A 27,283-nucleotide genomic window follows, 5' to 3' on the forward strand; every position below is an offset into this window, starting at 1 on the left:
GTCCCTTCTGGCCTCCCCGTCGGAGGAAAGGACCAGGTCCATCCTGGGCAAGGTACAGCGGATGTTGGTTTCCGACGCGGCCAAGGTGAGGTCCATCAAGTCCCTCCTCGGAATGATGTCTTCTTGCATCTACCTCATTCCCAATTGCAGGCTCCGGATGCGCCCGTTGCAGGAGTTCCTGGACGCGCGCTGGATCCAAACGACGGGCGGCTTCGAGGAGAGGATCACACTCGACGAGAGTTTCCGCCGAGCGGTCCGGTGGTGGGGCACCCGCGCGCATCTGACGGCGGGCATGGACTTCCAGACCCCAGACCACCAGGAGACAGTGACCACGGATGCCTCCCTGGAAGGGTGGGGAGCGCACACCGAAAATCTGCACGTGAGAGGCCTCTGGCTCCCGACGGAGAAGTCCCTCCATATCAACGTCCTGGAGCTCCGTGCAGTGTTCTGGGCCCTCAGGTCCTTCCTTCCGTCCCTCAAGGGCAAGGTGGTGAGGATCTTCACCGACAACACCACCACCATGTTCTACATCAGGAAACAGGGCGGAACCAGGTCCCCAGCACTGTCCAAGGAGGCGCAGGACCTGTGGCATTGGACAGTCGCCCAAAGGATGTTTCTGGTGCCGTTTCATCTGGCAGGGATAAAAAACACCATCGCCGACTCACTCAGCAGGGAGCTGCGCTCGTGCCACGAGTGGGAACTACGGCAGGATCTAGTGGATCGCCTCTTCCGACGGTGGGGCACACCCCAGATCGACCTGTTCGTGACGGCGACGAACTCCAAGTGCCGGAGGTTCGCCAGCAGGTTTCCCCAGGCGAGGAGCATGGGCGATGCTTTCTCGTTCCCCTGGGAGGGCCTGTTCCTCTACGCGTTCCCTCCTTTGCCACTGCTAGTCCGGCTCGTCAACCAGCTCAAGAGGTCACGGTGCAGGATGATCCTCGTCGCACCTGCGTGGCCGAGGCAGATATGGTTCCCGGACCTTCTGGACTTGTCAGCGTCCCCGCCAATCAAGCTGCCGGTGGACGCGGATCTACTCTCCAGGGAAGGAGGCGCCATCCTCCACCACGACCCGAAATCGCTGAACTTGCAGGCCTGGCTCCTGCAGCGCTAGAGTTTGGAGGATACGACATACCGGCCGACTGCAGAGAGGTTCTTGCAAAGGCCAGGGCGTCCTCGACTCTTAAATGCTACGGACACAAATGGAAGAGGTTCTCTGTCTGGTGCCACGCACAGAAGATTAACCCTCTACGGATTACGGCTCCCCAGGTACTGCCGTACCTGTTGACGCTGGCCAAAGCTGGACTGGCACACGCGTCCATCAAGATTCATCTTGCTGCGATCTCCCGATACACCAGAACCACGGTCCGGACGTCCCTGTGGTCTCATCGTCTGGTGAAAGAGTTCATGAAGGGACTGTTCAGATCGTTCCCGCCGGTGAAGGCGCCGGCCCCGGCGTGGGAGCTCAACGTGGTGCTGACCAAGCTCATGGGACCTCCGTTCGAGCCTCTGCACTCGGCCCCGTTGAAGTTTCTGTCGTGGAAAACAGCGTTTCTTGTGGCCATCACCTCCGCACGACGGGTGGGAGAGATCCAGGCCCTTTCCTGCAAGCCCCCGTACTTGACTTTTCATGACACGAGGGTAGTGCTCAGGACGCACCCCTCCTTCATGCCCAAGGTACCGTCGGACTTCCATCTCAACGAACCCTTGGTGTTGCCTGTGTTCTTCCCGTCGCCTTCGTCGCCGGCTGAGAGGACTTTGCACTCGCTGGATGTGGCTAGAGCGCTGAAGTTCTACGTGGACCGCACGAAGTGTTTTCGGAAGACGTCACAACTCTTTGTGAACTTTGGACCTGTCAATCAGGGGAAGGCTCTCTCGAAGGCTTCCATTTCCAGATGGCTCTCCGGCTGTATCATGTACTGTCATCGGTTGGCAAACCGACCGCTGCCTGGCCCTCCGAGAGCCCATTCCACCAGAGCGATCGCAGCTACCACGGCGTTCCTTTCTGGTGTGCCCCTGTTGGACATATGCAGGGCTGCTACGTGGAGGTCGACGCACATCTTCATGAAATTCTACTGCGTCGATCGGGATTCCAGGGAGGAGTCCAGGGTCGGCCAAGCAGTGCTGCGCAACCTGTTCGCCTGAGGTGAGCCTGGTGAGGAGGTAAGATGCTTAATGTTGAGTTTGATGTAATGCTTAATGTTGAGCCTTTGCCACCTCCCGTGGTTGTGCATGTGTGTACTGCTATGTATTCTTTATTCATGAGCATGTGAATCCATGCCAGACCCCATGCTGGAGAAGGAACAAGTTACTTACCTGTAACTGTTGTTCTCCAGCATGGGTCTGGCATGGATTCACATGCGAACCCTCCCACCTACCCCTCTGCGGCTCTTCACTTGGTCATACTGCCACTTCACGTGCTTCCAAATCTGAAGATGGCTGCCAGAGGCGGTGCTTAGGTAGAGGGCAGTCATTGGCTGTGGTCAGTATGACGCAGAGACCAGTGATTGGTTATTACTACGAAAGACAGATCAGAAACGAAACTGATACTGGTTTTTTCTTTACCGAGGATTCCCAGCCTGACGACGGGGAATATTCATGAGCATGTGAATCCATGCCAGACCCATGCTGGAGAACAACAGTTACAGGTAAGTAACTTGTTCCTTCTGATATATTCAACTTATATAAACACTTTGAGGTTGAACAAACATTATAATACAACACACTAAGTCACCTGTACTAACCTCACAAAACTGATGTTTGTTCAACCTCAAAGTGTTTATACAAGTTGAATACAACAGAATTATTGTTAGATTTTGTTCTACCTGTTTTAATTTTGGTGTTTGTTATATTATGAATATACTTTTGTTTTACCAGATTACGACTATTATCTGCTATATAAAGACAGATGAATTAATACGTCTGTGTAACTGTAGTTCACTACCAGTACCTAACAGTGTCAAAGGGTGGGCTAGCCTGTTTCTCACCTGCATTTTGTTCTAACAGGGCTGGAAAGGCTTAAAGTGTTCCATGTGAATAGGCTGAAGCCTTTCGTCCCTAGGGTTGAAATTGCTGCACTGCTCTTGGCATCAGATGTAGAGGAGGGGGAGTCAGAACCTCTTACTGACCTGTTCCAAGGCAGTCCTTCAGACAGCTACATTGAGGGTGTCAAAGTGGGCCCTCACCTGACTTCTGGTCAGCAAGATGAGGTGAGAAGTTTCCCGAGGCAATTCACCCCCTTGTTTTCTCTAGCTCCTGACCTGACACCTTGGTGCAAACATGACCTTAACACAGGAGATGGTGTACCTACTAAAAGTAGGGGATACAGGATGTCGGATAAGGTGAGATGCTACATCAAGACAGAGGTCAACAAGATGTTAGATCTGTGGGTGATTGAACCCTCTAGTAGTCCTTGGTCCAGTCCTGTGGTTCTGGTACCAAAGGCAGGTTCCTCTGAGCTGAGGTTCTGTGTAGAATACAGGTCTCTGAATTCTGTCACCAAGACAGATGCACACCCCTTGCCTAAAACTGATGAGCTGGTGGATACCTTGGGTACCTCCAAGTACCTCAGCACATTTGACCTCACTGCAGGGAACTGGCACATAGCCCTAGCAATATATGCCAAGGAGAAGACAGCATTCTCAAATCCAGAAGGCCTTTACCAGTTCAGGGTAATGCCATTTGGATTGGAAAATGCACCTGCCACTTTTCAGAGGCTTGTGAATCATGTCCTTAATGGGTTGGATGAATTCTGTCTTGCATATCTGAATGATATAGCAGTTTTCAGTGCCAAATAGGAGGATCATGTGAAACACCTTAGAATTGTGTTGCAGGTTCTTCAGAAGGCCCGCTTGACCATAAAGGCCAGCAGCCAGATTGGTCGAGGTTCAGTGGTCTACCTTGGGCATGAAGTAGGTAGAGGGAGGATTCAGCCTCTACCCAGTAAAGTACAAGCAGTACACAACTGGCCTACCCCCATTACCCAAACCCAGGTAAGAACCGGTTTAGGTCTCACTGGGTATTACAGAAACTTTATGGCAGACTATGGTACCATAGCTGTCCCTCTGACTGCTCGCACAACTCCAAAGAAACCCAAGAGGTTATCTTGGTGGGAGGAGTGAGGCAAGGCCTTCAATGGCTTAAAAGACTCCTTGTGCCAGGCCCCTGTTCTCAGGGCCCCTGACTACAAAATACCTTTTATTGTGCAGACAGATGCCTTGTACACTGGTATATATGCTGTACCATCACAAGTTGATGGGAAAGGCAAGGAACACTCAATTGGATTAATACATCGCCAGCTTAAGGACAGAGAGTTCAGGTGATCCACAGTTGAGAAATGTTTCTGTTGTGTGGGCCCTAAGGAAGCTGGGGCCCTAACTCCATGGGACCCACTTTACTGTGCAAACTGACCATAAGCCCCTAAAGTGGCTCATGAACATGAAGGGAGAGAATCCAAAGTTGCTCAGGTGGTCCATAAGCCTGCAAGGGTTTGACTTCACCATTGAGCATAGGCCAGGTGTCCATCATAGCAATGCTGATGGGTGTCCAGAATGTTTAACCAACCTGAACAAGAAGCTCATCCAGTGGTGGATTAGTTCCCCCTGTCCTTGGTCTGGGAGAGGCAAGCGTTTGGAAAGATTTCCATGTATGGGTAATTCTCCCTCCAGTTCTGAACCCTCCAACTTTTTGCTTTTGTCTGGCCATCCTAGCCTGACTTTTACCAGTGGAGCCCAGCCTTCTGCTGGGCTTTTGCTCATCTTGTTATGGGGAAACTGACATTCCCTTCAGACTGTCAGTACTGGGAGACTTTGTTTCCTTTAGTCTTTAACCATGTCACTATTTATTAGCAATATTTTATCAGTGCACAATGTACCTTCCAGTACAGTGCGCTGGAGTTCCTTATTCATTTTTAAAGCCCAAGACGCCCTCAAAGGATTTATGGTGAATGTAGAAGTGTGTCCATGACAGAGCAGGTGGCAGCAGTTACTTTAAAAGCATTTTTGACTCTTTTCTATGGTCCAAACCGCAGTTACCACATTTTGGCCAGGACCGTGGCCAGTGCTTAAAATGGTCATGCTACAAGGTCCTTTGTTCTGTCCTTCGGACATTTTGTCCCTTTGCCTTTCCCAGGTCGAGTAGACCCGGAAATGTAAATATTTGCTTATGCAGACCCCCGCGAAAACCAAAGCGTTTGCAGGCTTCTGCATGCCTTCTGTGCATGCGCCCAGGATGTGGGCTGGAATTGGCAAGTTCCAATACACATCCTGGGTGCCATGATGTCTGGTGTGCTGGGATGACTGGAACCACTGTGGTCTGTGATTGGTCCACGTCTGGGATGGCTGAATGTGAGCAGATCTCTTATTGGTTTCGCTTCGCTTTGGTGCAAAGGAGATTTTGGATAAGAGAAGGTACCTTAGACCCATTCCACGTCGATCTTCTGAGTTCACACCGAACATAGTAAAGAAGCCAAGTATTCTGAACTGAAGAAGCAGATCTGTGGAATCGCTGGTGACCCGCTGAAAGTTTTGGCACCCTGACCCCGATGTTGTCCAGTTGAAGTCCCTGTTACTAATCTATCTTAGAAGGCCTGCAAGGGCGCTTCGACCCGTTGCAGTAGTGGGACTAACTTCTTTCGGCACCTCCTGCTTAACCTGCAAAAAAGCCTTTTTGGAAGTGTTCTGGACCGCCCAGTGAACTGACCAACTCGTACAGGACATTTGCCCTGAAACTGCCGCCATCTTGAGTTTTGACTTGAGCCTTTTGAGAACCATAAACTCTTGGTAGAAGGCACTCTCCCGCCGAGTTTCGTACACCTAGCATTCCTAGGTCTGGAATTAGGAGTCCGCCTGAACCAGAGCATACACGGTTCTCGTGTCGCCCCGCTGTGGTCTCAATCTTCTTGGGTGCCTTACTGCTGTGCCCTAAAACGAGCGGCAATGCGACTGGCCCGATCCCTTCACGAGAAGCGGAGAAATCGCCACTGTCCATCCACGGACTGAGGTCTCCGGAATGCAGCACCTAAAAAGAAAATCAAAAACAAAAAAAGAGATGCGCGACTGTGGGATTCAAACCTGCGAACAAACTAGACTTGACTGGTGAAGTTTGGTCCAGAGTGCGCTGAGGGTCAGTGAGAACTTGCATCACTTACCGTTGGCCCCTGGCGCATCCATAGACTTTTACGCACAGGTGTCCCCTGAGGACCACTCTCCTTTGTTAAGGTAGCCTATGCTACCAAACTATTCCCGATTCTTGGAAATCACTCTGCTCTATTGTGGAGACCCTCCTTGAATAGTGGGAATGACTGCGAGTAATTTGTGGTGTTGTTTACTGTGTGTGCTCATTGTGGGCTTTCTATCACCCTCATCCCTCCTCATACCTAGTCTTGACCGCCGCCAATGCTACCTTGATTGGTCTGGCTTGTCCAGACGGTTACCCTGTAAAAAGAAATGTGGCTGGCCTTCTGAACCTCTGCCCACCAGGTCAGAGTTCAGAAATACATCTTAACAAATTGGTGGCAGCGGTGGGATGGTCAGACAAAAGCAAAAAGTTGGGGGGGGGTTTCATAACTGGAGAGGAAATTATCCATAAATGGAAATCCTTCCTAACGGTGACCTGCCTGTACGGGTGACAACAATGTACATAGTGGGTTGTGCCTCACCCAACCCCCCCACCCCTCTGGCTTCGACCTAAAATGGTCTATTGGTTTATCAGTCATTCCCCAGTATTAGATCTTTCATAGATTCGCATGCTTGAATTATTCCTTTTGTCCTGCGGAAGTCCCTGGTACATAACAAATGCCCTACTATTACATTTCTCTATGTATGCAAAGACTTAACTTATAGCCTACCTACCAAATTTGTGGTTCTGTCTCTGCCTTTAGTGGAGCTAAAACCTACCCACCTCACTGTCTGTCATCTGCCGTGACTTCACTGCATGTCTTGTGACGAGGAATCCTCCTTGACACCCTCAGCGTTTCACTTTCCTTTCTTTTCAGCTTTTGCAGCAGTTTTTGCCCAATCGACTTCTTGCAGTCTGATACTAATTGACTTAGCTGCAGAAATAAACCTTCAGGACCAAGACATTGATGAGTTTCGCCATGTGTGATGCGATGAATCGAGGATATTCATTCCTTCTCTCCAAGTGGGAGTCACCACCTTTGAGGCTAGGCAGGGGAGCCCACTCCGCAATACCCTCACTAGAGGTTTGGGCAAGTGGGACATCACTGGGAGTGACTCCCCCTTAGTACACAAGGACTCCCATTCCTATGAGGAGCTCCCTAGGTTTCCCAACATATCGGCATATACGGGACTGCCTGCTGGGAAGAAGAATGTAACATATTTATATTTGGCTGCAGGCAATACTGAACTGAATCTATTAGAAAAAGAAAGAGAGATTGTCTCTTTTAAAAAGAGACCTGTATTTAACTGGACGACTGGAGGAAGAGAGACTATGGTGCGCAGTGGAAGCCCCCTGATGTGATCGTGCCTTGGAAGAGGAAGCAGAGACAAGCCGCAGAGCCTGTGACTTTCAAATCGGCAAGGTACGACACAGTGAGACGGTGGGAGGCCGGCAAGAACGGCAATGGGGAAAACCACTACACAAGAAGAGAAAAGTATCCAGGAGCTGGTGGTGGCGTGACAACAAATGCTTAGTGGTGGGTGAGATGCCCGCAGAACGACACCGAAACCATCCCATCTTGGAGCGCTAGGAGCTCCCCATCACCCACGTCCATAGATGGTTGTAGCCTGAGGGGAAGCTAAAAATGGGACGCGCGACAAATATCCAAATGGGGAGAACAGACCATGCCGAAGAATACCCGAGTGTGTGCCAAGTCCTGCAATGTTCCCCTATGCAGATGAAGGTACCGGGGAGAACTGGGAAAGCGGGAGGCCGCGGGGCATGAGTACATGAAAAGTGCAACTCGACTTAGTGCAAAAGATGTGGTACGAGGAATTTGACTGCCACTGTGAAAAGTTCATAAAGCAAGTAACAAATAAGCCTGTGAGGAGAATAAAGGTAGACTGGAAACAATTACCCTGGGAAGAAGGGAAAAGGTCTTGTGAACACTGACACAGTTAGCAGGTTACCTTTCCCAAGAGTTCAAATCTTCCAGCTTTCAAAATAAACACTGGGGTTTCTTTCCCCAAGAGTTCAAATCTTCCCACCCTCAAAGCAACACTTGACTAAAATATCGCAACACGGTCTTTGCACAACACAAGCTTCTTTATTCGATTCACGGGCACCCAGTCTAGGCACAGTTGTTGGTCCACTCATCACAGGTCACGCAACTGGTGCCCTTCTTTAGCAGCTTTTCCTTTATCAGTTCACTGCTTCTCCTCAGCAGTGAGGTTTACTTCAGTCACATATCACACTCTCCTGACACTGTAGTGTGGCTTGTTTAACCACCTTACGCTTGTAATCCCTCCTTAGGTTTCCTTGGGTCTTGCCAATGCGTGTTTCCTTGCAATATACAGTTCTTTGCACTTTCTTGGCTGTGGCCAATGTTGGATTTCTTATTTATTGCATTAGACTTTGTGCTCTCTTGGCTTTGTTCGCACTTGTTTCAGTAAATTCAATTTGGTATTTCAATGCAATTCAAACATTCCTTTCAGTATAGTTCACAATCTTTCTTTCATTTCTTTTAAGATGCTAAAGTGTTTCCAACTTGCTTTCAATTCATTCGGTATTCAAAATGCATTGCTTCCATTTCGATCAGTATTCAAATTACTTGTCATCTGCTTTAACTTATTCGGTATTAAAAAATATCTTGCTTTCATTTATTTTCTATCACCACCTGCCAACCCGGTGTTCCTCCTTTTTTGGTTTCACTCACCATTCGGTCTTATGGCTCCCTGCAAGGTCTTCCACCGCCACAGGTTCCTGTTTCTCCGTTAGTTCGCTTGTGTCTTCTCCCGGCAGACCCCTTGTGACTTGTGCACACCCAGAAATGCTTCCACGGTTTAGCGGGATACATATGACTGCTTCCCTCGGTCCTGCCAACCTCCTTCTCACGGCTTCTCACTGGCCTCCAGCTTCATGCGCCACCACCTCCTGCTGCAGACACTCTGCACTACCTCCTGGGTATTCAGTGCTCTTCCTGCCACGCCGCCACCTCCGAGAGGTCTGCCTGCACACAGCTGACTGTGATCCCGCAGCTGACTCCATTTGTTCAGGGCTTCTGGCTTTTAAAGCTCCTGCCTCCATTTCCATTCCAAAAAGGACTAGACCGCTCATCAAGAAAGCACGAGTCTTGCTTTGCTTTTGTTGTCGTCTCCTCATCCCAGTATCACATTGAAGCAATTTGGGGAATACTTTAGGGGAATCGCAAGGAACAGGGATGTCAAAAAAGGCTTGAGGGATTGTGGTGAAAAGGAAATGGGCGGGGGGGAATAACATGTCTAACCAAAGGACGACCTCTCCCCACGTCTCCTCCACCCAGGTGATCCTCCCTCGCATATCCACCCTCGGGGTCGGGATCCAAAAGCAGTGACCTTTCCCATGCCACCAGAGAAGAGGATATCGGGGAGGGGCGAGGAATGAAAAGTGAGGACGCCCTAAGGTTCCTCCCAGATGGTTGACAGATACAGACAATTTGCTCCAAGTAAAGCTGTTCCAGGCTAACCATGTTCCCGTTCATCCTAAAGGTTGATTTCACTAAAAGGATCAGGATTGCATCTAACCCATCTTCAAGCAAAGAGCATATGGCTGGATGCTGAATCCACACATCAATGTACTGGATTTAAGAGCAGACCAATCTTTCCAGCCAGGGGTGCATGTATACCGTGCAAATGACATGATGACAACAATACATTATATGAAATAGCAAGGTGCAGCCAGATAAATGTTGCTCTCCGAGGAAGTCCAGCGCAGCTGGGCTTGAACTCGGAAACAAAAAATCATAATCAAGGCGTAGCACCTCCCAGAAAAAAAGTGTTTGTGGATCATCTCAATAGAGTTGATTGTGTCCCACAGGTTAGACAACAAACTACAGAAGGTGTTCAGGGCATTTTCTTTTGCCACCAGAGATGGCTACAAGTGCAGGCCCCTTTTGTACACGTTCTGGAAATCGGGATCTTTGGGAGACACATTTGCAATCCCATGAAAGACCCATTTCTGAATGCCTTCCTGACAATTCTGTTAGTGCTAGAAGCCGGCATGCAAGATGATCCTTGTTGCACCAGCATGGACAAGACAAATATGGTACCCTGTGTCAATCAAAAGGTCAGTAGAGGATCCCATTCGCCTCTGGGCACATCCAACTCTTTTCACAAGGCAGGAAAAGCAAATGCAGCATCACAACCGGACATCCTTCTTGTGCACTGAATGGTTCCTGTAAACTGTAGATTGGCCATCTGAGTCAGCCAGATGAATGGCTGTCGATCCTAAAGGCTGCAAAGTCACCAACCACACGCAAAACGTATATGAAGACATTGAAGTGTTTCCCCTTATGGTGTGGCAGGAGAAGCTTGGAGCCTAATGAGGTGATAGTATCAGTTTGTTTCCTACTTTTTGGAGTTGGCTAAGACAAGCAAAATATTTAACTTGGTGGATGCTTGCAAAAGACACTTCACCTTTTCCAAGAAGGGCAACCAGGCGCATTTCTTTTTTCATACCCCACCTTTTAATACCTTCCTAAATTGACAAATGCACTAATTCCTGCCTGTATTGTGTCCCATTCACGCCTGGTCTCTAAACACACCATATTGGTAGTTTTGTTGTAATTTCCTTACAAGCATGTATGCATATGTTACATGAAGTACCTCTCTTGGAAGGATGATTAATAGCCTTTACATCTGCCAAATGTAATGGGGAACTCCAAGCTCTCTGTATAAACTAGCTATACACTGTCTCATAAAGATAGGGTGGTTCTGAAACTGTACCCATGGTTCCTTCCTTCTCTGAATTTACTCTGCGAGTCAGTCTCTCTATCGACATTGCGAGCATACTACTCTAGCAGAGCAGTCCCTCTGTTCTTTAGACATTAAACGCATTTTGCAATTATATATATCATGCTCCTACCCCTTTACGAAATTGGGCATGCTGTCAGAGGCGTTGCAAGGGGGGGGGGGGCTTAGGAGGCTATAGCCCTGGGTCTTTAGGTTGTAGCCCCGGATAGAATCTCGGGGTCTACAACCAAAAGGCTAGATAGCCCGAGTCCTGACAATCCCGGCATTAGTGCGCCCCAGATCTTTTCCAGACCTAGCAACACCCCTTTGTGCTGTTAATGGCTTATGGTGTTACTCATAAGGGGCAAACTCTTTACAAGGAAGGACTGGCACGTTGGATCACTTCCAGTGTCCAGGAAGTGCCATGGGACATTTGGTCCCACAATTGTAGGCACGGTAATCGTACACTCAACTCAAAGCTCCAACTATGTTGTTTCACACCGGCATACCGGTACATGACATTTGCGCAGTGACAACCTCTGTTACTCGACACCTCCACTTGGCACTTCTGCCTTGATGAAGACTCCAAGACAGAGTTGCTGTTTGGCCAAGAGCTATTGGAATGTTTTTACCTCTTAAGGTAGGCACAGCCTCTCCCTCCAGTCCACAACAGCCGTATATTGTGTGTAGCGCTATGAGACTAGTCCATTCCTCTATCGCCGCCTGCTAGTAATGCCACATTGGATCAATAGTCATGCTATTTCCTCCAATGCTGGAGAAAAATGTGTTAATTTCCTTTTAACTGTACTAATTGTACGTCCCGTCCTTCCCGTTTCTTCCATGTTTATGGGCGTCCCCGGCGTGGGGGCGGTACCGGAACCTTTTGGCAGCAGAAATATGAGCTTCCATTTTATATTTGGAATAGTGCGCGGGGCGCTGGCCCAGGCGTAGGCATGCCCACTAGGCCCCACCCTCCGGCACCTCACCTCATTCCCTTTTTCCACTCGGATGGTATCATACCTGCCAGCTTGCGCGTGACTCTTTTTTCAAGCTTTGCATGCTTCCCCATTCTATTTTTCGAATCTACCTTTACCTCCCTTTGGTGCCTTGCTTTCCCTGGCACCTGTCGGTCACAAGAGGCTTCTGAAGGTGCGCCTAGTTCCTTTCTGGCGTCTGACCCCCACGCACTGTGCTTGAAATGCCTGGGGCCCGACCACCATTGGGACGTGTGCATGACCTGCAGAACAATTGCTCCGTGTTGCTAAAAATACGTCTTTGCCGCTGGAGGGAGATCTTCAACACTTCTCCGCCTGGACACTTGAAGGACTTTGTCTCCAAATCATTTCAGCATGTCAAGATTGGTCACTTGTTCAATAAAGCACTCTAGCCTGGTGATTCCTTCATAGGGTCACCATCTGGGAGGGGCCTTCCAGGCTCTTCTACCAGAGGTAGGCCCAAGGCTATAAAGGTCACTGGTGTACGTGCCGAGGGGCTGAAGGGCCCTGCCGGATCTGCCTCCGGGGGGCTTCCAAGTTTTGAAGCTGCACCAAGGTATGAGGGGCCTTCGGCTCTTGCTAAAAAAAGAGGGCAGAGGCGTTGTCTTCGTCTACCGGTATCTGCACTGAGGGTGGTGCGCCCACCAGAGCCATCTCCGAGTAAAGGACCAATGTTGGAGGACTCATTTCGACTGAGGGTCCCACAACTTTCTGGAGTCCACTCGAAGGTCTCTGAGGCTCTTGCTGGGCCATCCCATCTGGAGGCCTCAAGCACTCCTCAGCTGCCTTCACATGACCCCAAAATGGCGGCCAAGCACGTAGCACCACCTTCCAGGCCGGATTCGACCCCAGAGGACAGGCCCCTTCTCCTGCTGGAGGTCCTGGCGCCTCCCAGGACCGTGGTGGAACCATCAAGGTTGGATTTGGGCCCTGATGTTTGCCCCCGGTTGCCGTGGGCTGCTCAATGACGCATTAGCCCCACTCCTGTCAGGAGCAGGCAGATTTGGGTATATTGGTCTCCCCATGGGTACCAATTTGCTAGTCAGTCATGGGGTTACCCTCTTCCGGTCCCTGGGGAGGGGGGCTGATCCTTCCAGACCGTCAAGTGCCCTGGAGGCTTGGGATCAACCACGTGCCCCCGTGCTTCGGAGGGCCGGGCCCCTAGGCCGAGCCAGGCAGAGCGTGAGACCACTTTTCCGACCGCTTTCTAATGTTCATGAAATCGCAACAGATGGCAGACTACCTTAAGGACCTTATACGGGACGTGGTGCCCCATATGCTGCCTCCACCGATCGGTGGTCCCCCACAGCCACAGGCTGCTTAGGGCCCGGCGACCTTGCCGCCGCCTCAGGCCCCCATGTCGCCGCCTCCTCTGCTTGCTCGAGCTCCTCTACCCCAGGCTCTGCTGGTCCAGGACACAAGCCCTCTGGTGATCCCCTCTGGATGATGAGCAGGATGATGTTTCCTACAATGTTCAGGTGAAGGCCTTTCACGATCGGCTACAGGTGTTGGCTGAATACTTGGGTCTCCCTCAACTATAGCAGGCTCAGCATTAGCCGGGTGTGCCTGGTGAGTCTTAGCTCTCAAATTGGCCAGCAGGTTGGGCATACTGCTTGTTAGGCAGAAACCTGTGCAGTTCCCTTAGAGACCACTGCAAAAGGCTTAAGACTACCGGTGTTGGCAGTAAACCCAATTGGTAGCAGTCTGTACCACCCAGATTTACCTGGTAGCTGTGGCTGAGCAGCCAGACTTCTCTCAAGAAAAGTTAGACAGTATATAGAGTATACAAGATAGGTACCAAAATACAGTAGCTCAAGCAAACACTGACCAGAGCTTGGGTATAAAAGTATATAATTATTTATTTAAAAACACACTTTGTAAAATACACTAACACTAATATGGCAAGAAAGTTCAAACACAGTCATAATTAATATATATACATCCCTGATCACTTATTGAACAAGTCTTAAGTAAAACACCACTTATTTCCAGACAGAGGTGAGCGCTTAACCTAAAATGGCACTCCAATAAGTTAATTAAAAAGGGAGGGAGAAAGGTAGCATTAGGAACATACACAATACCAACACTTTATGAGAACCAGAGCAAGTCAGAAAAGGCAGAATCTACTGAGGAGCAAGAAAGTCATAGGCCAGGCCCACTCTTGAAGAGAACAAGGCAGAATGTGTCCAAGATCACACAGTTGAATAGTACTTTAAAGAGTCTTTGCAGATAGTTCGAAAAGGGTTGGACCAAGTCAGGAAAATTTAGTTAGTAGGCCCCAAGTCACCCCAGGATAGAAAGTCAAGGATTTACGGGACACCTTGAACAGTCTGTTGCAAGGGAGACCAGGTGGGACTCAGTACCTGAAATGGTGAGAAAGCTCCAGCGGGGGCGGTTGTTCCTGGCAGCGGGTGCACGTCAGTGCTTCGTCCAGGGGAAGAGGAGATCTCGACGTGGAGGAAAGCTGGAGGTTGTTGCACTGCCAGGGAAGAAACCAGCCGCGGAGTTTCTCGGTTAAAAGGTACTACCCTTTTATTTGCGGTAGTGGTGAAGCTTGGCTATCCAGCCGCCGGGGTGCTTGGCACGGGCGATTCGACCACGAGACGATCCAGGAAGGTGAAAAAGAGGGCGAACTGGTTATCCCCACCAGCTCAGAGGAAGAAGACTCTCTGGGATGAAGATCTTCTCTGTCGTTGGGAAGTAGTGAGACGGTTCAGCAGGGCTCCACCGGTGGTGTCGTCGTTGCAGGTCGGCTCAGCTTCTCTCTCTTCGGATTCTTTGGTCCTGTGGCGACTTCTGAAGTTCCAGTCCCCAAAGCCCTGCTTTTGTGCAGAAAACCCCCATTCATCAGTGCTAGCTGTCACTCAAACATGCGAAGTGGTGAGCCGGGCGGCTCATCACTGGGCCAATCACACAAGAGTGTGACTTGAGTTGCCGAGGCAACTCAGTCCAGGGTGCCTAAACCCCCCTCCCACACATCCTGTAGACCCAGACAGAGTGGCACCACTTTTGGAGGCTTCTGTGGAGAAGCCCGCCAAAAAGTGGAACAAAGGGCTCGACTTGGGTTGGAGTTACAGAGGCGAACACAAAAACCATTTTAAAACCGAGTCCTGGCGAAAAGAGCCAACCGGGGAATAAATATTAAATAAATAACCCGGCGGTATCTTTAACATTGCACCAAAAAGTGGTGCGTTTAAAATGAATGGGAAAATCCCATATGAAATATTCCTGTGGAATATTTCGCGTGGTAACCATCGCCACCAGCCAGAAACTCGACGAGGGGGGACTGCACAGTGCCCCTTGAAAAACAGACCCAGGGGCAATCTAATTACCCCTACCAGTACTTCCACAATATGATGGTTTGTACTGGTTCTGTTCCCAATTTAAGACTAGTAAAGTCAATGGTGACTTTACATGCCCTGGGAGACAGTAGTTAGTCCCAGGGTATGGAGTCTGTTTGGGGGTCACTATGACACCCCTGTGTTACTGCACTGAGGGTGCTGTGTAACATACTTACCAAAACACATGAAACCCTATGGTGTAAAAGACCCCATAGCCCATAAAACACATTACAAAGTCAAAGGATATCTCAAATCATGCCTAAGAGTGGGAGAAAAAGAGTCTCACTCTTAGCAGGAGAAAAAAAATAAACCCCAAAAATCCAGCAAAGCTGCTGTGGGACTCACTAGGTTTGGGAAATTAGCCTTAACAGAGAATTCTCCCTAACACTGCTGCAGAAGAACATCAACTCTCAGCTGAAATAAGCGGCTCGATTGTTGTTTTTGGCAGATTGAGAAGCACGTGACTCTATGGAAGATACCAACTCTGTAGAACTACAATTACAGGTAAGTAACTAGTTCTTCGCCTGTAAGAATGCATAGTTTGCCATGCAGAATTAGACTTTGGTAGCTATAGTCTTTTGTTTGAAGTTCAAGGTTTTGACACACTTCAAATGTGGTTTACACTATACAATTTTTCTCATCAGGATGGGCATTCGAGTTGAAAGGCTTTCCAAATTGCACTTTTGATTATACGTTCACATTGTTGTTTTAGTTATTTATGCTATCATACAAGCAGCAGATATGAGAAGGATTTCGGAGAATGAAAATTTAATTTGTTTCCTTTTACTTTGTGTATTTTAGCTTTTGCATTTGATTGCAAAGTCCCAGCTTACATCACTCAGTGGAGCAGCACAAAAAAACTATTTCAATATCTTGGAAAAAATTGTTTTAAAGGGTAAGAGAATGTTCTTATTTACTTTGCAGTAGGCTGGTTTGTAAAGATTCTGTTTTAAAATTAATTAAGTAATAATGCCAATGTGCTTGTGCAGCATTGGATCTTGCATAGCGACATGCTTCAGAACATTCACTGGAGTTTGCAGTAGACCTCTCATTCCAGCACCAACGGGCAACGCTATAGCTAAAACCCTTCACTTGTTCATGATGGGAGGAGCTAAAATGGCGAACGAGTTGCACTGATGTATGGCACCACACTACCACCGTAAATAATCTACTTGCTGCCACAGATCGCCCCAGCAGCAATAAGGGTGGTCGGAGGGGGTATCTAGTTTTAGTCGCCTGGGATAAGGTTGCAACGGGGGACTGAAGGGGATCATGAGACAGAGATAATGGGTTTGCAGGTTACATTAACGCAGCATGCTGCAATGTTGCTCAAGGCATAACAAGGTTCAAGGAGGAGGGGGTGGGCCCGAATGTGGAAGGAACAATACCAGGGCTTCGCTCTAGAATATGTTGAATTAGTTATTTAGCAGCAAGGTCACTGGTAGTTGGAGCTGGTGCCCTCCCCTCCTTTTGTAAAGTGTTAAAGGTATAGTCCTGGATCTGTGCGCTTCTTTGAGAAGGATGAATATCCACACAATTGTTTTGGTGAAAACCACTTGTTTTTTTTATTTTTGTAAACCAGACATGTGGTCCTATGTGGTCAGCCGACACGTGTTTCGACCTCTAGGGTCCTTCTCAAGGCTAGTGTTTTGAGAATATTGCCCAATGAGTCCTGGCTTAGAAGCGCACGGATCCGGGACTATACCTTTAACGCATAACAATGTTTGTTTGCTGGGGCTGCTTAGCGGAATGAGTAAGGACCCATTGAGATGTTCTTAGAATTTTCTTGCCCATGCTTTTGCAAGATAACGAGGTTTTGAGGGACATACAGGTGGATTGGACAGATCACACTCCCACGCAATCCCCTAAATAATGATGGTGATTAGGGTGCGAAAATAGCAAAACACAATAAGAGTGCTGGCAGCTATAAGAAAATAGGAGATTGTGCAGAACAGGAATAGAATGTCATTCTACTTCGGACTTTGGAGAGATACGCGGAAGCAAAGGAAAACATTTTCTGAGGCAAAACAATTTAGAGAGCAGGGATCTCCTAGGCCCTACTTAACCAAGCAAGGCTGTTTGTAGATGTGAAAGGGAAGCAGCAGGTTTTTGAGGATGCACAGAAGGCAATACACTTAATTGATAAATTGACTTCATCTGTCAGGAAAGGCATCCTTGAGTTTACAGCTGACTTTTGGGGGGTGACCTTGGGTATTCGGCCCCTCGACACTGAGTAATTGGTAACTTGAGAGATCCAGATTGCTAACGTGTGTGTGTGTGTGTGTGTGTGTTGGTAGCTTTTGTGAAGGTTGTTTTTTGGGGGGTTTGCCTTTGAGATAGGCAGGGGTATACATGTCAAGTTGCATGATGCTAGCTGAGAACATATGGCAAAGAATGTTGTGTGGAATGTGGAACAGGTGGAAGGGTGAGAGAAGGGAATGTTGATGCTTGAAAGGAGGGAGGTTGGAGGAGGAGGAAGCTGAGGGTTTTATGAACCGAGCACAATGAAGATTGATGAGGAAACCTCCTAAAATCCCTGCGTGGTCTGTGGGGGTCGAGACCTTAATACTAGCCAGACATAAAGAGTCACTCACCACCTCTATTCTTCACATAAGCACAACACACAATTTTTACTCACCAGGAGTCAATTATCACTGGCTAGTGGCGAGTCAAATTCTGCTCCCTAATGGAGGTTAAGGTGTGATTGGAGAGGAAGGTCTTTGCTGCTGAGGAGCACCATACCCTAAGGTATTGCAAACTGTGTTGCGGGTTTGATGGTTGCATGGATGGTTAAAAGGGTAGTTCTGGCCTATTTTAGTAGGTTAGAATTGCAGGGTTTGAAATTGAGGGGAGCTGGCAGCCATTTAGCTCCTGTTTGTAGCCTAGGAGAACCTGGTTAGCTTAACAGACAAACTGATGACAAAATATGTGACGGTACTATCTGTAAAAAAAAGCATTAGAATACATCTACATGACACTCAAAGCATAAGGGGCCATAATAAATTGACAAAAAAAGTTTGCATATAAATTTGCAGAACGTTATGTACTAGCTCTTTGTCCCCCAGTGGTGGCTCCTGGTCGCTGGTTAATGCCAGATATTTTAGCTCATGTTTATCCAATCTTAATTTCGATCCCTGGGATTGTATTTGTTGCCCAAGGAGGGATTGCATCTCTCACAGTCAAGGAAAGTCAAGTTCAAAGGCAGGATGGAAGTATAGGAACATTCAGTAGGCAAGATTGCAGCTGATTGGGGGGGCGCTGTTGCGCACGGAACAAGATGGCGGTGTCCGTGTAAGCTCCGGCGGAATCCTGGGCCACAAAGCCTAATTACAACTTTTATATGCTCCGGTTTGGCACAATTTTGAAGGAGAGGATGTTGTACTAGATTAAGCCTGCCCACACGAAATTTGGAAGAAGACCAAACGGCGGATCGCAAGATTGGGACCCTGAGACTGAGCAGGACACGACGTGGCGCACCCACCCGCGACAGAGAGGAGGAGCCTGGCGCCGGGGCTGGTGGAGCGGAGGTGGTGGCTGATGCGCAGAGATCTCCAGGTGCTGCGGGAAATGTCGCCGGTGCTCCGCTCCTCGTGGAGCGCCCCACTGACCCCCCGCCGCCAACACAGGAGCGATATTCCTAAAAAAGAATATCCGAACGCCGCCCGGCCCACAGAAGAGAAGGTACGTCACAAAGCCGTAGCAGCATATCCCCGCTGCGGACGTGCTGGGAGGGAGAGCCGGCACCCGCTGTAAACAGACTGCGGATTGGGGGTCGGTGTGAGGCTGGCTGGCGACACATTTAAAGTGTGCCTAGAAACGGCGACAAGAGACTACCCCAGCATGATAAAACAGGGTGGGAGCCCGCTCGCTAGCCCCCCCCATCTAATAGACACAGAGACAGCAGAGGACCTAACTTGCAACAAACACACAGACAGCCACACCGAATTAACGTTGACCCAGAAGTAAATAAAGGAAGAAGAATATTATACTTGCTGAGAGGGCACAGACAACCACACAGGAAGAAAATATCCAACAAGAGGCCCATATAATTTTGCCTGCCCTAACACTAAGAAGGCACAGTACCACACAGTACCCAATCCCTGGTAACCCAACAGGACAACTATGGACAACATGGAGTGACGCCATTGCAACCCAATGGGGGGTGGGGGCAGGAACTAATCCCCCAGATCGGCCAGCAATACCTGAGCCCAAGCTAAAAAACTGCAAGTGTAACATCAGGACAACAATTGATCCTGTACTGTGTCCACATAATAGCAAGGTATACAGAGAAGACATATTCCTGGGATCATTGCATCAGTGATCCTCTGGCAAAGAGCGCCAACATACTTCTCGGATCAGAGACAATGCCCAAAAACTTTGGCCAGAAAAGGAACAAAGGCACAATTGAGAAATTCACAACCACAATGCCTAAAAATTCTGATCCTGAAGCAGAGGAGGCAATGCAGACACAGGCAGAACAGGCCCCCACCGCCTCCATGATGGACCCACAAGCGGTGTTCCAGGCTATGCAGCAGGGATTTGCAACGCTGACAGACAAGCTGGACGGAATTACAGCAAGTGTTGCAAGCATCAAAACGCAGCTCGATAAAACCATGGCTCGCACGACAGAGGCAGAAACCAGGATATCAGTGGTTGAGGACAAGATGGAAACACTACAGAATACGGTATCCACGATGGCCATTGAACTCGGGACGGTGATATCGAAGTGTGAAGACTTAGAAGCGAGATCTAGGAGAAACAATGTCCGTATAATAGGTGTTCTGGAAGAGGCAATTAAGGGAACGATGGAGAAAACGGTGGAAGATCTTCTGCGAGTTCTGCTGGGTGGTCACCTGTGTTCATGGTGGAGAGGGCACACAGGTCATTGGCTCCAAAACCGAAACCCGGAGCATACCCCAGGCCCATTGTAGCTCGCATACTTAACTACAGGGACAGAGATCTGATCCTCAGGACGGCGAGAGAGAAACAAGAGCTAAAATGGGAAACCAGCACAATACGCAAATTCCCTGACTTCACTCTGGCAGTCCAGCAAGAGAGAAAGCTCTTCACGGGAATCAAGAAGATGCTACAGGATCGACAGGTACAATATGCAATGCTCTACCCTGCTAGACTCAAGATTCAACATCAAAATAAATCGTACTTTTTTACATTCCCTGAAGAAGCCGCAAGCTTCATAGAGAAGCACATACCGCTGAATAAAGGACAACCCGGAAATAAAACATAACCGTGAGGAGAAACCTGTGACAGCCTAACGGACATAATGATCAAGAAGAATATGGAATTAGCAAAGGGATAAAAAAAAATACAAAAAATAAAAGTGGAAAACATAACACAAATGCTTACCCGTAGACACCAAAATAAAGAGTAACAAGCCAAACTGGTGACAACACTTCTAACTAAGTATGGCTTGGGCACAGGAAACGCCGCAGCCCCCCTGTAGCAAGTGCTCGAGATGATGCGGGGAGGGGTGGGGGGAGACAACCAAAGCACAGTCGAAGTTCGGGGAACTGTGAGGGAGGGGGGGTGGGGAAGGGTTGGGGGAGTTTGCTTGTTGTTTAAAAAGCTAGGTTGTAAACATAAAAAGTGCACAGGTTCCAGAGACAGACACTCTTAGGCAAAAAAAGCAGACACACCCAGACACACGGCATGGCAATTACCTCTTAGATAATGGATAAACCTAACACTGAACTAATCAATGTTTTGAGCTGGAACGTCAGAGGGTTGGGCTCTAAAATCAAGACAAGAAAGATCATGGCTTACCTCAATAGACAAAAAGCCAGGATAATCTTCCTCCAGGAGACGCATATAGGCCCCCGCCAGGGCGACCAATTGATTCCGAACTGGGCACCCATCAATACTTCACGTCCTACTCCACTAGGGCGAGAGGAGCAGCGATATTAGTACATAAAACCCTTCCGTTTGTTTGCAAGGGGACTGAGTGCGACCCTGTTGGGAGATATGTTATTGTACATGGTATGCTTCACGATAAAGAAATAGTCTTTCTGAACATATACGGCCCAAATATCGATCAACCTGAGTTTTACTCCACAGTGTTTGAAAAACTAGCGAGATATCCTACAGCCAGAGTGTTATGCGGTGGGGATTTCAACACAATTCTCGACGTACAGTTAGATCGCACGTCAACGAAAACCAAAACACTAACCAAAGCAGCACAGACAATACTCACACAAATGACAGATCTGCAATTAAAAGATGCATGGAGAACATTAAACCCCAGGGGCAGAGAATACACATATTATTCTACAGTCCACGATATGCACTCTAGGATTGATCTCTGGTTAATAGACACAGAAAGTATGGCCTGGGTAAAGAAGTCACATATATACCCAAGAACTTACTCTGACCATTCCCCGATACAACTAGTACTGCAAATCCCAGACAAGGTTAGTCCAAGACCACCATGGAGGTTTAAACCAGCAGCCCTAAGGGACGTGGTATACAAAAACTCAATGCTACAATATATTCAAGACTACTTTGAGATCAACGAACACTCGGTATCAACCCAGGCCATTTTGTGGCAAGCATTTAAAGTCTGTATAAGGGGCCAATCGATATCCATTGAAGGGGGGATCCTCAAAGATATTCGAGCTAGACTAGAGAGGCTAGAGACGCAATTAACATCGCTACAAAATCAATACGCCATGACCCCGACCCCCCATTTGGGCTCTGAAATTAAGACCAAATTAGAGGAATATAGAGAAGCGGCAGACCCAAGAGATAAGGTACTTCGATAGACCCATAGCTGCACGCAGATACGGGGAGGGGGAGCTTCCTGGGAGACTATTGGCTAGAGCAGTACGCGGAGAAAGGGGATCCACTAATATACCCTGTATACAAATAGAAGATGGTACGATGTCCACAAACCAAGATGAAGTGAAAGATATGTTTTATAAATTCTATAAAGAATTATACTCCCCCACCCCCCCCCCCGGGGCACAGCCACATACATCGAGATAGAGCAATACCTGACCAAGATACCAACAACACTTCTTGCAGATTCGACTAGGGAATTATTAGAGGAGTCCATCACAGAGGCCGAAATACATGAAGCAATAAAAGCTCTCCCAAATGGAAAGGCTCCGGGCCCAGATGGGCTGGGAGCAGAATTTTATAAGGAGTTTAGTCAAATCCTAACGCCCAGACTACGTGCTGTCTGGAAGGAAGCTCTGGAAATAGGAGAACTCCCCGAAACCACCAGGGAAGCAATAATCACACTTTTACTTAAGCCTGGTAAACCCCTGGGAGAATGTGGATCATATCGCCCATTATCATTAATAAATACAGACGCCAAGATCCTGGCAATACTACTAGCAATGAGACTTACACCGTATATGCCATATATGATACATGAGGATCAGGCCGGGTTTATAACGGGTAGATCCACAGACACAAATATTAGACGATGCCACCAGATTATGACCACGATACCCGCTACTACCCAAGGAATAGAGGTTTCATTAGACATGAAAAAAGCGTTTGACACATTATCGTGGTCCTTTCTCTTTGGAGTGCTACGAAACTATGGATTTGGCCCAAAATTTATAAAATGGATTCAGGTGTTATAAACACGACCATACGCGAGGATAAAAGTGAATGGAACCCTCACGGATATACTTGAGCTGCTGGGAGGTACCAGACAGGGCTGTCCGCTCTCCCCCCTGCTTTTTGCCCTAGTAATAGAACCATTAGCAGACATCTTCAGATCCCGTTATAACTCGTTTGGGTTATGGCTTGCAGGCAAATTGCAAATTATAACACTATACGCAGATGACATACTTTTATATCTGAAAAACCCAGATAGTACGCTTGGCAAGACCCTAGCGGAGGTTGGGAAATTCGGTGAATACTCGGTATTGCGACTCAACCCCCACAAATCAGAAATATTTCCGCTCACAGATGCCACATCACAACCTCGGAACCTTCACGGGCTCATATGGAACCCAACACACATAGTGTAGCTAGGTGCCCACATAGCCAGAACGGCCCAATTATCCCGAGCATTAAACTATACGACATTAACGGAAACATTGTGCGCTAAAATGAAACGATGGAATGCACTCCCAATATCAATGGCAGGACGGATAGCCCTAATCAAAATGGTGATACTACCGAAACTTTTCTACCTTTTTAGCACAGTACCAGTGTGGCCCGGCCGCACTTTGTTCACCAAAATCAACAGCGCCTGCATAACTTTTGCATGGGGTGGTCAACCCAGATTAAGATGGAAAGTCATGACAGACACATACCCAAGGGGAGGACTGATGGCACCAGACATAGAACTTTACTACTTGGCAGCACAAGCGCAACAAACAACCACATGGGCCACGTGCTTCCTTAACCCTACTGACATATCCCCTTCATCACAAGAAAAAGAGGCGATAGGGGCACTGCAGAGGATGACCAGACCCACCCTGAAATAATACAACACAATTGACCCCACCAAAGTCACAACCGCGGCATGGGCCAAAATCACAGACATATTTGGTGCCAGTAAATTATATCATCCAACTATGCCAATATGGGGAGACCCGCACACTCCATTTAGCGTTGACAGCGAAATAGCAAGACACTGGAGTGCTAGAGGTGTCACACAGTGGGGTCAGTTGTATTTGGACCAACACTTTATAACATGGGAGGATATTAAAAATACACTGGGAAACACGCACACACACAAACAGCAATACCATAAGGTTGCAGCCGTTACACAACAAAACCACCCAACATTCCCAGAGGAGCCAGAAGTCAATATGGCACTAGGCTATATGTTCACAGGAGGTACTCAGAAGGTCACTGCCTCTATGCTATACAAAACTATAATACAGACGCGCCCTGCGGTGAACCACACAGCTAGAGGGAGATGGGAACAAGACCTGGGGCAACTGATAGATGATCTAGAATGGTCTCAGATTTGTGCACCGACTAAAGGGATATCATGCAACTCTAGGTTCAGATTGATACACTATAAAACAGTGCATAGGATACACTATACACCATCGAAGCTTAAGCAAATGTACCCCACAATGAATGGCGCTTGCCCAAGGTGTAATTCTGAAAATGCTGATACATTCCACATGCTGTGGGAATGCACCAAATTGGGACATTATTGGTCTGAGGTATGCAGGGCTCAAGACAAGATGGCAGACCAACCAGTGAAATGGACACCACGGATGTGCATGTTGGGTGCAGAAGGGAAACTAAACCCGACGTGGTGGAAATTATTGAATTTAAGTCTGCTCATAGCCAAAAGGGCCATACTAATGAGATGGAAGGATGCACAACCCCCTACGTGAGAGGACTGGAACAGAGACATGGTGTGGATCAACGACACTGAAGAACTATATATTGACTCGGTCACACTACAATGTAGACCCAGAAACATATGGTCACGATATAAGCAATATCTGGCCGAACTCAGAGAACCAGAGCTCAGAGGATAATTGAACTGTATATGCAAGATGTCTGTTTAATTGAAAGTTGCCTATTTATGTACAAAACCTGTGAGCAATTACAAATAAATAATAATAAAAAAAGATTGCAGCTGATTTCCTGAAATGTTAACAGCATTAATGGGCTGATTAAAAGGCAGAGGATTTGGTTGTATTTGAGGAGGAGGAAAGGTAGCCTTTGCATGTTGCAGAAGACCCACCTAACGAAAATGGAAAATAAAAAGTTGAGCCGAAGATGGGGCGGGCAGCTTTACTACTCTTCATTTTCTTCAACAGGAAGGGGAGTCTTGATTTGGTTCTGCTCACTATACCAATGCATGCACACCATTCATTTTCAGAAGGCATGGGGAGATATATTGGGGATCCAGGAAGCATTTCTCGCAGATTGACCCTACACCTTTGCACATACCCCTCAAACATAGACAATGGCTGCTTCATCTGGAAAGTGGCCCAAATACTGGGAGAATATTTAGTCCATGATATGAAATAGCCTGTGATTTTAATATTATGAATGGTGAACTGGCCAGCTCACCCAGAGGGTGCAGGCCGCTGCGGTCTTCATCTTATGCACTAAATGTGCTGGTCAGGGATTTAAGCTCATACGATTTGACATTTCCAGGGGGACAAGAGGGGCTATTGCTATTTCTCTGCGGCACACAAATTCTTCTCTTGAATCAATTTTCTCTTCTCCCAGAGTAGTAATCTGCACAAGTTTGGGGAGCAACATACCTGGACTGGCCTCTGTCAGACCACACACCACTTACTGTTGGTTTGGGAGGGATGGGAATGGTGTCCAGTAGTAGAACTTGGGACTAGATACTGTGATACTGGCAGATACAGCTTGTGTGAAAGATATAGCACAAGGGATAAGTGACTACTTTGTCCATAATGAGCACTCAGTAGAAATGTGGGCTGTGCAGGCATAGCTATTAGCAGATGTAGCCAATAAGGAAAAGCCGATGGAGGAGCTAGATGAATTGGCCCATGTGGTGGACACCAAGCAGAAATAACTCAGGGCTGGGAGGAAAAAACGCCTCGAAGCCTACGAAATACTGGAGGCTTGCGACTACAAAACCTATGTGGCCAGTCCGAGCGATGGGGGGGACAAGGTAGGGTGTACATTGGCTTGGTTAGTGAATAGAGTGGGGATATGATACTATTAAGAACATAAACTCCACATGGGAGACTGTAGATGAACAGAAAGGTATCTATGACGTATTTAAGCTATCCTACCCGAACCCAGAATGGGTAAGGTTGCTGTTGGATGCCGCAGAACTTCCTAGACTGATGCAGGAAGACTGAGACACATTTGATACCCCACTTTTGGAGGTTTAATGGGCCATTGACAGTTTAAATGCCGAGAATACTCTATAAAACGTATAAGGAGATACTCAGACTCCGACTGCACGCAAAGCACAGTGACCTACAAGTATAGTGAATACTGCCTGAATCCCTAGGAGGTGACAATAGTGCCGCCACTGAAGGCAGGAAAGAATGCATTAGATTGCGAGTCATACAGAACCCTATCCATGATCAATGTGGATAATGCAATTCTGAGTAAAGTATTAGCAGGTTGCATTTCAAATGTTATCACTTCTATAGTCCATGAGGACCAGTCAGTGTTTCTACCAGGGAGAAATACCAACACACAGGTTGTTTGCTTTTTCTTTTGGCAGAAGTACTGAGGTGGTTTGAGTTAGGCCCACTGTTAATGAAATGGATCTTACTACTTGTTAGGCAGAATCACATGCAGTACCCTTGGGGAACACTACATGCAATTAAGATTACAAGTGGCAGTACAATATCACCTTTGGTACAAGCCTGTACTACACAGTAAAGTGGTAGCAGTGGCTGAGCAGCCAGACCATCTCAAGAGTAAAGTGCGCAGTAGAACAAGTTACACAAAGGACCAACAAATACAGTGATTCAAACAGACACTTAATCAAGGTTTTTTGGTAAAAGAATATACATTTATTTACACAGTCATAAGGAAAACATTACACTAGCAGGAACAGCTCAATATCATATACTAATATACTACAAATACACAACCAATAAGTTACTGAACAAGTTCAGCTCCCCTGAAGTGGGAGCAAATTAGCACTTCAGTTACTTTCAAAAGGGGTAAAAAGACAAGGTTATAAGAAATGAAGCACAAATACTTTCATAGGCAGGGCAAAGGGTTTCAGTTAACTGCAACCAGCAATTCAGTTCATAGGCCTGGGCCAAAGTCAATGGTTCAGAGTCTTTGTATAGAATAGCACAGTTCTGGTAGAAAACGGTTAAGTCTTTGCCATGGATCTTAGAAGAATTTGGTCAGACGAAAAATTAGATGTTGATTTAGGGAAGGAAAAGCTTTCGAAGTCGAAAGTTTCACAAACTTTCACCATGGCCGAAAAGATTTCCGGACCGCGTTTGCACAGTACCTTTAAAGTGAAGAAGAGCTGTAGCTGAGGCAGTTGTTCCTGGCAGTTTGAGCAGATCTCGCTGTTCCTGAGCTTTAGTCGTGGGGACAAGGAGGACGTCGGGAGGTACCTGCACTGCCCAGGGAAGAGGCCACAAGCTTGGCAAAACGT

The 27,283-nt window shown here is 47.7% G+C and overlaps 1 protein-coding gene across 15 annotated transcripts in view; it reads left to right on the plus strand.

The window, feature by feature from the left end:
* FBXO25 (F-box protein 25) overlaps window positions 1–27,283 on the plus strand; it is a 989,471-nt gene that overhangs the window by 432,137 nt on the left and 530,051 nt on the right. For all 15 annotated transcript variants that reach the window (XM_069606066.1, XM_069606067.1, XM_069606074.1 and 12 more), the window contains one exon: window positions 16,021–16,114. In XM_069606066.1, the coding sequence (XP_069462167.1) occupies window positions 16,021–16,114 (94 nt within the window). The remainder of the gene's footprint in view (window positions 1–16,020; window positions 16,115–27,283) is intronic.

This window comes from Ambystoma mexicanum, chromosome 4p (assembly GCF_040938575.1).
Source record: "Ambystoma mexicanum isolate Mex_15411 chromosome 4p, UKY_AmexF1_1, whole genome shotgun sequence".
Lineage (NCBI taxonomy): Eukaryota > Metazoa > Chordata > Amphibia > Caudata > Ambystomatidae > Ambystoma > Ambystoma mexicanum.